The sequence below is a fragment of the Lipotes vexillifer genome, unplaced genomic scaffold (genome assembly GCF_000442215.2).
Source record: "Lipotes vexillifer unplaced genomic scaffold, Lipotes_vexillifer_v1.1 scaffold1654, whole genome shotgun sequence".
NCBI lineage: Eukaryota > Metazoa > Chordata > Mammalia > Artiodactyla > Lipotidae > Lipotes > Lipotes vexillifer.
The window spans coordinates 621,703-634,766 of NW_006794528.1; the positions used below are offsets into that span (position 1 = coordinate 621,703).

The window sequence follows — 13,064 nt, forward strand, 5'->3', positions numbered from 1 at the left end:
GTCCCCTGCATCGGCAGGCGGACTCTCAACCACTGCACCACCAGGGAAGCCCTGAATGGATTATTTTTAAGGGATAAATACATGCTGTAGCATTTTAAGACAAAGCAATTTTTATTGATTGATTGATTTTTAAATTTTTATTGGAATATAGTTGATTTACAATGTTGTGTTACTTTCAGGTGTACAGCAAAGTGAATCTGTTATACATATACGTATATCCACTCATTTTGAGATTCTTTTCCCATATAGGCCATTACAGAGTACTGAGTAGAGTTCCTTGGGCTATACAGTACGTCCTTATTAGTTATCTATTTTATATCTAGCAGTATGTATATGTCAATCACAATCTCTTCCAGTTTATCCCTTGACAAAGTAATTTTTCACATAAAAGCCATGATTATTACGTACCTCTTCAAAAAGACATAAAGCTGCCTCATAGAGTGAGCACAAGCCATCGGATGTTCTGGGTGGTTCCCTCCACTGACTCCGATCAGCAGATGAACCCTATAATTAAGACATTGTGGGATACAGTTAGGGAAGGAGAGAGACATGTATTAAAATCACTTAAATAGTCCACAAAAACATCTGAGGAACTGTTTACATAATTATGTGCATTAAGATCAAATCCTAACATTAGGTCATGAAACCAATTTTATGTGTAAGTGTTATAAAAGACATGGCTATAGAGTGAAGAAGTAAATTAAGTACCAATCCCTCACTTATTACCTTATTAGTGATTTGTTCTAAGTGTCACAAGGTTTGACCTAAAAACACTCAAGGAGGCAGAATTTTGCCAACTACACACTCTTTGGGTGGCCAATATCCAATAAATGGGGTCCCAGCAAATATTCTACTCCCCTGGGGCTGTCTTGTCCACTTGCTCCAAGAATACAGTAGAATGCAGCCAGCTTAAATGATGATCCTTACCAGAGCAGCAGTAAAGTCTGTTCCTCCCTTCTTAGTTTCAGCACAACAAAGGTCCCACAAGTCAGTTCATGTAACTGCCTGACTATATTAGCAACAAAATATCTTTTTCCTAGCACAACTGAGGAATCATAGCTCCTCTCTGTGACTAACTGCCTACTCTCCACAATAGGGCCCAATGGCTATGACCAGAAATCATTCTTTCATTGAAAACTGATATATCAGAGAGTGAACTTGACCTCCACTGTTCCCTCAAATTCCCATATCCTTAAATCTTTACATCACAAATGTCAAGTTCTTTCTCTGATTTATCCACCCTCTAGTTGTAAAATTTTCATCTGTGGCTTTATTTCAAAGGCTATTATATTGTAAAAATATTTAGATTCTAGATGATCACTGGGCAAACATACCACAGAAAAGTATATCCTCTGCTGTGGAACAGAGGTTGGCCTAGATGCTCTGTAAGATCCCATCCAACTCTAAGATTATATGATTTTATCAATTCAGACTATTTTAATTAATGTGGTTCCTAAGTAATGAACGAAATGAATATGTTGGCTATTTAACTTATTGCTGGGTCATCAGATGCTAAGCTACTGCTACCAAATCAATTTTTCTTTTTTATTGCTTAGGTGGTGCTTCTCAAATTTTAATGTGGACATAAGTTATCTGGAAATTTTGTTAAAATGCAGATTCCAATGCAGTAAATATAGGTGGGGGCCTTGGATTCTGTATGTCTAACAAGTTCTCAGGTGATGCCAGTGCTGCTGTCTGAGGCTCACACTTCAAGTAGTAAGGCTTTTGAGAGCCACTTGCAGGTCTTGGAGTCATATGAGAAGCTGAGTGTTCAAAATTATCTAGTTCCTAGACACACAAGGTGTGGCTATACCAGCAAATGCTTTGAGGCACAGCCTCTCCAAATTCCATAATTAGCTGCGTAGCACTTCTGGGAAAAACACAATTGTAATCTGTGGCTCCGTTATTTAAAGGCCACCTCTACTGATCACCAAACCAAAAGCAGATAAGAAACAACAGCAGCTTGCCATACCTTTCTAGGAGCTGGCACCAGGCCGGTAATAATTCCTTTTTATGCCTTTCTACAGTATGAAGGAAAATGCTGAAAATAACATAAGGTTTTCAGTGAGAGATCTGAGTTTAAATCCATGTTCCATCACTTACTGGCAACGTGACTTAAGGGTAAGTTTGCTTATCCTTAGACAGGAATAATTCCTCTATTATTTAGGGCTGTTGGGAAGAATAACTGAAATTATGCATAAAACATGCTTAGCATAGTTCTTAATACATAGTAAGAACTCAAAACTGGCATCAGTAATTATTATTTTGTATGAGGTACATGGAGAAAGTAGAGAAAACACAGGGAGTCTTTAATAAACTCCCGCTAAATTTAAAAATACCAAAACAATTTTTTTTTAAATCCTTCAAACACTGTCTGCAGTGACTGTCACTGACTTCTGTTCTCCCCAAAAAGTCAATAGTTACGGGTAAGACTAATCCAGCCCCAGTAAATTAGGATTAAAGATATCTTAAAAACCCATTCTGTATAGAATTCTCAATGTGTTTTGTAAATATACTGCACAATAGAAAAAGAGGACTATACCTAGGCATTTTAAAAGAAATTACATTTTGGAAATGTGTAACTTCATACACTGCTAATATACCACAGGAAGTTCAAAGGTCCAAAGATAAATGGGAAATTAAAATAACATAAATGTGTGGTTTCACAGGTCTTCATTGAATTACCTTTCTCTTATTTACCTACCATCAAAAATAATGTAATACCTTTTCGTTTTTTTCACACCTGTCTTTTTAAGACAATCAGACAAGAACATTAAGACTTGATGGAGTACATTTCCTTACATTCTTGCTATCTGATTTTACTCTGCTTAAAATTGCTTCAGTGACTCCCCACTGCCTACAGAATCAAGCTCAAAACCCCATAGCATGGGATACCTGGCCCTGCCCACGTTGGCCGCCTCAGCTCATCTCCCATTCCAGCCCCAGCACCCAGGAGCCTACTCTCCCACACCTCAGTCACTTTGAGAATACTAATCCTCTCACCTGAAAACTTCTTCAGCTCCCTCACTCACACACCTCATGTCTGCAAGCAAACTCTTCTTACTTTTCAACTAAGCTTAGGCATCCTTCATTTTCTGCCCCTTCCCTTCTAGCCCTCCTCCTCCTGTATCTCATCACCACCTCCCTGTGCAGACCTCTACTACAGCCCAGCATCATTAATATGAAATGTCTGTGCATCTCTCTCTCCTTACACTGTGAGCTGGCTAACGGCATGGACGCTACAAAGCTTATTCATCATTTTAACCCATAGCCTAACAGTATCTGGCACACAGTAAACACCTAGTGGCATCAAAGGCCAAAGGTGTTTTTCTTGCGTGTTTATTTTTTTAGAATTCAGGGATGTACAGTGACATTATTTCCCTACTCTTTTATTTAAATGTAAGTTAATGAGTATCTTGTATGCTTGCACTCAAACAGAATTACTATGTGCATGGGTAGAGGAGGTTAAGAATCACACATGTAAATACAATTTAAGGATTGAACTCATTTTTGTTAGGCCTTCTACCGGGTACTCAATTGATGGTTATGCGTCTCTCCCTCTAACTTCTAGCTTGGGGATATATTTTGTCCCAGCTGTTCTTGAGTAGAGAATCTTAAGACAGGGAAGATAAGGTCAGGATGGGATTCTTCCCCAGAATATATCCAGAATTCTGAGGAAAGCTATCCAGGGTACCCTCATCCCAAGAGAAAGTTACAATGTAGGGTATAGCCTAGGAGGGAGGAGAAGGCCCCTTCTGCCTAGGTGTATTTGACATTTTGTCCAGAAATGAAAGAGGCCAAGTGGAGAGAAAATTGGAAATCCAGCAATAAAATAAGTTTATTATATTTTATATCTACTTTAAGGTAGGCTTTCATGGGAAAAAAAAATAAGTCAATTTAACATAAACAGGGTAAAAGCTGCATACAGCTGTCAGAAAAAATGTGGGCTTTGCAGACAGACTATGGGTTGTAAGAATTAGTTAACACAGTGCCTGGCCCATCAGTGCTTAATCAGGAGTATACATAATACTTTCAGTTCTTTTGCCAAATAGATGTGTAAATTTAGGATAATTGCCACAGTTTCTTCATCCTTAAGATAAGGATAAATAATATCTACCTTACAGATTAACATGATAATTGAATAAGACACTGCTTATAAAAAGCACCTGAGGGGCTTCCCTGGTGGCGCAGTGGTTGAGAGTCTGCCTGCCAATGCAGGGGACACGGGTTCATGCCCCGGTCCAGGAAGATCTCACATGCCATGCCGCAGAGCAGCTGGGCCCGTGAGCCATGGCCGCTGAGCCTGCGCCCCGCAATGGGAGAGGCCACAACAGTGAGAGGCCCGCGTACCGCAAAAAAAAAAAAAGCACCTGGTAGGTAGTAGGCACTCAACGAAGGTTAGCGCTCTTCCTCCCTTATTCCAGGTACTGGGAAGCAGTAAGTAGAATCCAAAAAATGAATCGGATGGTTTACTATAGGTTAATTAAGTGAATATTAAAACACATTATATAGGTAGTAAATATATTTACTGTAAAGATTTCTTAAGGTTATAGAGCCAATTTAAACTTACAGTCAAATATGCATACAAACCAATTTACAACATGCTAAAAGACAGTGGTCTAAACAGATACTGAGAAAAGCAATTTAGTTTCTTGGGGCACCCTCTTCTCACTAAGGAGCAATATTGTAGGATAAGGCCTTTGAGGGTAAGGTGGGGAAGAGGCTTCTGACTCAGGGTATTTAGCATTTTGATTAAAAAGGAAACATACCATGCGCAAGCGTACGATCATATAAGTAGACTGCACAATAATTAACATCTTTTCTTTGTAACAAAGGCAATGAAAAATAAACAGACTGTAAAATGAAGAATTAAGTAACTCCTCACAGAAATATTAACATGTGACCATGAATAGATACATTATTTTAGGTCATCAAATGGCATCGCATATTTGAAAACAGTATAAATCTAGAGAATGTTACCAGAAAGTATTAGTAATTGGAAAATAAAATGAGAAAAATAGATATGCAAGTGAATAAGTTTAAATATTGAATAAGAAACCACAAGAGGCCTAATTGCCTCTCAGAGCTGTTACTTCAAACCTTTCTTACTTAGATCATTGCTTAGATCTCTGGCTCTAGATTCCTACTTCAGGTAAAGATCATACGGCCCTTGTCAACATTCCAGATTTTGAACAAAGCACCACATGCTTTTCCAGTCTAAATTTTATTTAACATTAAGGAATTCAAATTTTCATAGATCTCATGATCTAAAATCTCCAAGTACTTGCTTACAATAAAATTATTGGTAATAAAATGACCCAATATTTACCATTCAGTTCACAAGTACAAAATGTAAGCCAGGTAAAAATTTAAATGCCCTGGTTTGAAAATAAATTCAACATAATTGTTTTTTATGAAACATTCCTGTCAATCCAACAGCTTTCCACATTTTTGGGGGGGGAGGGGCAGTCGTGAAACATACACACATAATTTACAAGTGGCATTTTTAATTATTTAAACTAAATAAATTTGTTAATTGATATTGGTAATAAAGAATATCAAAAACGCTGATCAATGTAACTCAATTGAAATTAAATCAACTTATAAGTGTTTCAATCTTTATATTCCAAATTTGTATTCTTTTTTAAATTTAATTTTATTTATTTATTTTTAAACAGTAGGTTCTTATAAGTTATCTATTTTATACATATGTCAATCCCAATCTCCCAGTTCATTGCACCACCACCAGCCCTCTACTTCCCCCCTTGGTGTCCATACGTTTGTTCTCTACATCTGTGTCTCTATTTCTGCCTTGCAAACCAGTTCATCTGTTATTTCAAACTTCTATTCTTGGTTTTCACAAAAGCATTAAACTTCAATCTCAGAAATTCTTGAAATTGATCATACTGCACTATATTTTACTGTTTAATATGATATCTAAAGTTAGTTCCTTTATGATAGTCAAGCAATTAAGTTCCTTCATGAACAAGACATTCATTACAGATCTAGTATATCAGTTCATTACTCCCCTCCATTCAGGTCTCTGCTCAAATGTCCCAATTCAGAGACTCCCCTGATCACATTAACTAAAATACCACACCTTTCCCCTCCCCAATCTCTGCTTGAACCCATCATTTTGTATTTCCTTTCCCTCCCTTATTTTAATTCTTAGAACTTAACACTACCTAAAATTTATATTTATTGTCTGATCCCCCTACTAGGCTGTTAGCTCCAAGAAACTCTGTTTTTCTCTGCTGTATCCTTAGGGCCTAGAATAATATTTAGTACATAGTAAATGTTTAATAAAAATGGAGAAGGACGAAATTAGAGATTTTTTTCAAAAGGTCTCCACACTTACTAGCCAAGGCCCCTCATTTTACATATGAGTTTACTAAAACACAGAAAAGTTAGATGAATTTCCCAAGTTCACACAAGAAGCCATAAAACTTAAACTACAATCCTAACTCCTGATCCAGTGGTCTTAACACTATACAACTAGCCTGGCCTTGAATTACATATTCACATCAACACATATCGAAGTTTCTTTACTCAAAGTATATAAATTATTTAACTAACCTAACAATCACCAGTAGAGTTCTCAAATCATTTGTTATTACCATCAATTCATTAAAAGCTGGGTTGACATTTCCCAAAATTGTTAGATAAGAATTTTAAAGTTGAGATTTATCATACATACCAAAGAACGTCTCATCTGCATTAATATAGTCATAAAGCAGTCAAAGCTGATCATCCCTTCCTGGCTTGATAGTAGTTTGCTTTTCTCCATGGAATTTACAACTGCTGAAGCCCCTAAGGCCATTTCTATCCATTCAAGGAGATACCGCAAAGAACCTCGCTGAGCAGCTAAACCAAGCAGCAACTCAGAAGCTAATCTACGACCTAAAGTGTCTGCTCCAGAATTGGGAATAGTTACTCCTTTAAGAAATGTTGTTACTTGTGATAAGCAATCCAAGCCCATAGGTGGAATCTTGCTTTCATTTGCTAAAGATAATGGTGGCAAAGAGCTCACAACTTCAATTGCAGTATGAATAACGTCATTGCAAAGACTGAGACCAGGTCCCGACACAGGCATCATCCAACTTTGTCTCAGAAGTGCAAATAATAAACTTAGACCAGTTCGAACACCCATTTCTATAAGTGCATCAGTGCTTGACCGGGGACGTTCACTAACAGAATGGACATCTGCCGAACCAGAGCTGCTCTCCGGAGAATGCTGCTGCTGTTTCACTTTGCCTTTATCATGGTATTTATTAGAAAGTGCATAGAAGACACGCTGGAGTACAAGCAATCGTTTTCGAAGTGCCCCAGCAAATGGGGAATCTGAACATACCATCTTCGCTAGTGCTAGCTGACTGCTAAGAAGGGCATCCAAATAGTGGTCCTGTTCATCACTTGAAAGAGACTCACGTTCAAAGTCTGGCAACTGTGGTCCTTTGAGGCACAAAACTTGTTGGGGCAAAGGTACTACTTCCTTATTGCTGACCAGTTTAGAATATAGAACAGCAACCCCCTCTCTTGTAGCAATAGATTCACTGTCCTCTGTAATCCAGGAGCTGTTGAGGTGTTCAAGCCATTTCAGTTTCACTGGTGGAACCATAGTTGCCATTTTGATTTACTCTTCAGCCATTAGTTCTATAAAGGGAGAAGAAAAAGGAGTCAAGTTTCTGAACTTCCATCATATATTACAATTAGTGGTTTCAAACTGGTGAAACACAAAGTCTGGACTTCAGTTAACAGTAACATAACAATGTGAGTATTTTAGCTTCAATAAATGTACCATGGTTATTTAAGACATTAATATTAGGGAGCAATGGGTTGCAGGGCATACGGAAACTCTGTACTATCTTTGCAACTTTTACATAAGTCTAAAGTTATCCCAAAATAAAAAGTTTATTTTAAAAATTAGTGATTTATGTAACTTTTCTCTTCAGGTTCTGGTCCCACTGTCAGTATTAACAGTGGGTTCTACATGATGATGAACCCCAAATTTGTATCTCCAGGCTTCTCCTCTGAATTCCAAACTCATATATGTAATTGTCCACTTGACCTCTCCACACCTCATAGGCATCTCAAACTTTATATTCAAAATTGAATTCCTAATCCAACATTTCCACCACACCCACCCAAACCTGTTCCTCCTGCAGAACTCCTCACTTCAATAAATGGCAACTGTATCCTTCTACTTCCTTTGGCTAAAAACCTTGTGAGTCATCATTGACTCCTCCCTCTCTTACACTCCAAATTCAATTAGTCAACTCTACTCTCAAAATATAGCCAGAATCCAAACACTTCTCACACCCTTCCATTGCTGAAACCCTGGTCTAAGCCATCACCTCTTGGATCAGTGAAGAAGCTTTCTTACTGGTCTCCCTGACTGTACTGAGGAGCTGCAGTGACTCCAAAAGGGCAGGAATGTTTCTGTATATTTTGTTTACTGCTGTATTCTGGCACACAGTAAGTGCTCAGTAAGTATTTGCTGACAAAAAGTACTTAAAAACTAAGTTTGCTGGGATAAAATATTCACAAGACATATATCGTGCAAAGGACTATCATCCAAGATACATTAAGAACTCCTACAACTCAATAATAAAAAGACAACCTAATTTTTTAAATGGTCAGAAAAGTTGCAAGCAAAACTTCACCAAAGATATGTGAATGGCCAATAAGCACAAGAAAAGTGCTCAACATCATTATTCATCAGAAAAATGCCAATTAAAAACACAAAGAGATACTAATACACACCCAGAAGGATTAAAATTAGTAAGGCTGACAATACCAAATGTTAAGCAAGGATGCAGGGCAACCAGAACTCTCACAAACCATTTGTGGAAATGTAAAATTGAACAGCCACCTTAGAAAGACATCTGGTAGCTTCTTATAAAACTAAATATATACCTACTCAATGACTCAACAATTCCGCTCCTACAGATTCACCCAGAAGAAAACATATCTCCACAGAAAGACTTAACACTAAATAGTAGTTGCCCCTAGGAGGTGAGGGCATGAATAGACTGGGCAGGGCATGAGGGAACTTCCTGAAGTGATGGTAATGCTGGATTACCAAGCCTTATACATTTGTCAAAACTCAGTGAATATACAGTTAAGATTTTTACATGTCACTGCATGTAAATTTTACCTAAATAAATACTGAATTCCAGTTGATACATATATGGAAGTATATTTAGGAGGAAGTATACTGATATGTGTAATTTACTTTGAAATACATCAAATAATAAGATGCACTGATGTGTATATAAATATATATATATGCATATACATACACACATACATACGGATTGATCTGTGATAAAACAAGTATAATAAAGTATTAATGGCAGAATCTCAGTGGTGAAGTATATATGCCTGTTCATTGTTAAATCTTTCAACTTTGCTGTATGTTTGAAATTTTTCATCATAAAATATTGCTGGGGAGTTGGGACTAACTCCTGCTTTTCAAGCAAGTCCCCAGAATGGTAGTCATAACAGTTGGTGGTAGAGAAAGATCCTCACATAATGAAGGGCATTTTATTTTCATGATATAGGTGGCTCTTAAAAAAAGAGCTCCAATGATAGAGACTGCAGGCTAGTTAAAAGGAGTTTCCTACTTCCAAACATGCCCTGTTAAATTCTAAATATAAAATCTAATGGTACTTCTTCCTTTTTCAAGCTTATGATTACTATGCTTAATTTAACTTCAATAGATACTTGGAAAGTATGTACTTGGGAGAGGGAAAATAAAACCATAAGCCTCCTCCCACTTCATTCGGCTAAGTATTTACTACACATTGTGCAGAGGATATAAAAGTACCTTATTTACCTCCATCCCTGCAAGCCAGAGGTAATTCTGCTCTTTTTATTTTTGCTAGTTTGATTGCTATAAAGGAATATGTTGTTATTCTAATTTCAATCTCCCTGATTACTAACACCTGAACAGCACATGGATCTTGGTCATTTGGACACACTTTTCTGGGAAATGCTTATTCATGTCCTTCTAGTCACATATTTTTCTACTGGGTTATTTTTCTTGTCAATTTGTTTTGTATTTTATCATTGTCCTCAGCACTGCAAATATTTCTTCTAAATCTATCTTTCGCATACATACACATCCTTTCTTTATGGCTCCTGCTTTCCATTCTTGGTTAAAAGAGCACCCAACAACCCCATGCCCTTACACATGAACTCTAGATTATACAGGTATTCACCTAGATTTTCTTGAAGTGTTTTTGATTTTTTTACACATGAGTCTTTAAATGAATTTTATATTCATCTGAAATTTTAATTAAGTTCTGCATGGCGTAAAATTGGATTCCAATTTTGTTGTTTCCAGGTGGATGGCTAATTATGCCACCACCATTTATTAAGTCATCCAAGACTTCCAAGAGAGCTGAGGACAATGGCAGCTGCATAATTATCTCCCCAAATTTCTTCCCAAACAATAAGGAAAAATAAATTCTACATAAAACCACACCCACAGCATAATTTGAAGATATAGAATGACAGAACTGCAAATTAACTGTAAAAAAAGAAATATCATCAATCCTAGTGCACACACTGTCAGCTCCAAGGGCCACAAGGTTTTGTGCAAGCAGAAGCAGACTAAGAAAATCTGTAGAAAACAGAGAAGAGGAAGGATAGTGAAGGAGCCTAAAGGTGATTTGGAATGACTGCCAGAAAGATTAAATCCACACTAAATCTGAAAATACTGAACAAATGTCCAGGCAGATCAGAGCACAGACTACAAGGAAGAGATTTCAAAGTACATTTAATTTAAAGAGTCAGGCATGATTTAAAGAAGCAGGTACAATTTAAAAAGACAGGTATGATTTATATGAGCATTCCTTGAAATGCAGAGAGGAGAAAAAAGACAAAAAAGAAGAGAGAAGCATTCTTTGGCAACTGGGTGGCAAAGGGTAAAAGAAAAAAAGGAGGGGGGGAATGTTTAGGGTTCTGCAAGACAAAAGAGAACTATAAAATTGGAGATATAACAAAGCTTCTCTCAAGCAAAAGAAACAAAGCACCGAAAAAAAAAAAATCCTTTGAAGTACTTGGACTTTGCTATATAGACAGAAGAGGGTGCCATTAAATTAGGAATATTATTTAAAAAAACCAATACCATAAAAATGAACAAGAAAAAAGCCCACAGAGTACTGCAGAAAATCAGTAAAGTTCACATACATCAACTGATGGAAATCTTCGTGATTACAAGAAAGCATAAGAAAATAAAAGTTAACAATCCAAGCAAAATTAAACACACAAACATTTGAGGATATTAAAAAAAACCGTGAATCAGAAATCCAAAAACTAAAAGCAAAAAAAGACCACATAAATAATTAAATAAATAAAGTGTTTAAAGTTTTTGAAAAGGGAAGGGACAGGGAAGGAAGAAAGGGGAAAAAAAGGAAAAGAGTTGACTGAACTCAAGAAAGAAACGGAAGAAAAAGACAAAATTCTCAGAAATGAAGAATGAATTATAAACTGTCCAAGGAAAGGTAGACTCAAATAAAAAGTTAGCAAAGGACAATTAAAGGCTGGAGCAGGGAAACAGCTATGAGAATTAAAATCTCACACACACACACACACACACACACACACACACACACGAATCAGTGAAAGTAGTGGAAAGAGAAGACAAGCAAAGAAGGGCAAGTATTTGTACTACTGGATTACCTGAAAAAGTAAAACAAAAAAGCAACAAAGAGCTGATTTTAAAGCTACCAGCCAAGAAAACTTGCCAGAAATAGAAAAAAATTTTTTTGAATCAATACAATAAGGGTTCACAAGGTACCTGGGAAATTAAGCAAGAACAATCAACTCTAAGACACTGGCCTTGTAAATTCAAGGATTTAGATAAAACCCCCAAGACCTCCAGGCAAAAAGATCAAATAACTTAAAAAGGTAAAAGAATTAGATTGGCATTGACATTTTAAAACCAATCAAATAAACAGCACAGCAACAGCTTTTATAAAGCAAAAACTACAGGGGGGTGCAAAGAAACATAGACAGAAACACACAAATAATGGGAGACTTTAATATACCATTCCCAGTACAAGACAGATCAAGTGGACAAAAATATGTAAGGAAACAGAAGACCTAAACAACAAAATAATTTACTCTTTTTCCATTACCAGGATCTATTTCTGAATTCTCTATTTTGGTCCACTTGTCCATTCTTATGCCAACAGTGACTTGATTACAGTGGCTTTTATAAATATTCTGATGGCTGGTAAGGCAAGTCCCTAACCTTTAAGATTATTTCATTCAATTACATGCTACCTCTCCCAAGGTAGCATGTTCTAATTTGAATTTCATTAAATATATATATTAATTTTCAGAAAATAGATATTTTTATGATAATCTGTCCACCTAAGAATATAGTATGTCTTTCTATTTTGATCTGATCTTATTTTAGATTTTCTTCATATAAGTCCTATGCCTTTCCTGATAAACTGTTTCTTGAGTATTTTTGATTTTGTGGTTACTATGAATGGAATTCCCCAATTTCCTTTCCTGGATGATTATTGCTATCCAGCCATCTGGGTACATTCGTACACTTTTCCAAATTATGCAAGGAAACATAAATCAAAGAAACATAAACCATAGAACAAAGGGTCAGAAAATGAAGAAAGCAAAGAAGTATTAAAGATAAAACAGAAAAAAAGGTCAGCAATGAGACTAAGCATATCTATTCATCACTATCAGCAAAACTCATCTATTAAAACCAAAGACAGGGCTTCCCTGGTGGCACAGTGGTTGGAAATCCACCTGCCAATGCAGGGGACACAGGTTCGAGTCCTGGTCTGGGAAGATCCCATGTGCTGCGGAGCAACTAAGCCTGTGCACCGCAACTACTGAGCCTGCACTCTAGAGCCCACGAGCCACAACTACTGAAACCCACGCGCCTAGAGCCTGTGCTCCACAACAAAAGAAGCCACTGCAGTGAGAAGCCCGCACACCACAACAAAGAGTAGCCCCCACTCACTGCAACTAGAGAAAGCCCGCATGCAGCAATGAAGACCCAACACAGCCATAAATAAATAAATAAA

At 36.9% G+C, this 13,064-nt stretch overlaps 1 protein-coding gene across 1 annotated transcript in view; it reads right to left on the reverse strand.

Moving 5' to 3' along the window:
* HERC1 (HECT and RLD domain containing E3 ubiquitin protein ligase family member 1) overlaps positions 1–7,652 on the reverse strand; it is a 176,625-nt gene extending 168,973 nt beyond the window's left edge. The window contains exons 1-2 of the mRNA XM_007467211.1: positions 6,698–7,652; positions 409–504 (exon numbers count right to left, since the gene is read on the reverse strand). Of these exons, the coding sequence (XP_007467273.1) occupies positions 409–504; positions 6,698–7,627 (1,026 nt within the window). The 5' untranslated portion in view covers positions 7,628–7,652. The remainder of the gene's footprint in view (positions 1–408; positions 505–6,697) is intronic.
* Positions 7,653–13,064: the final 5,412 nt, after the last annotated feature.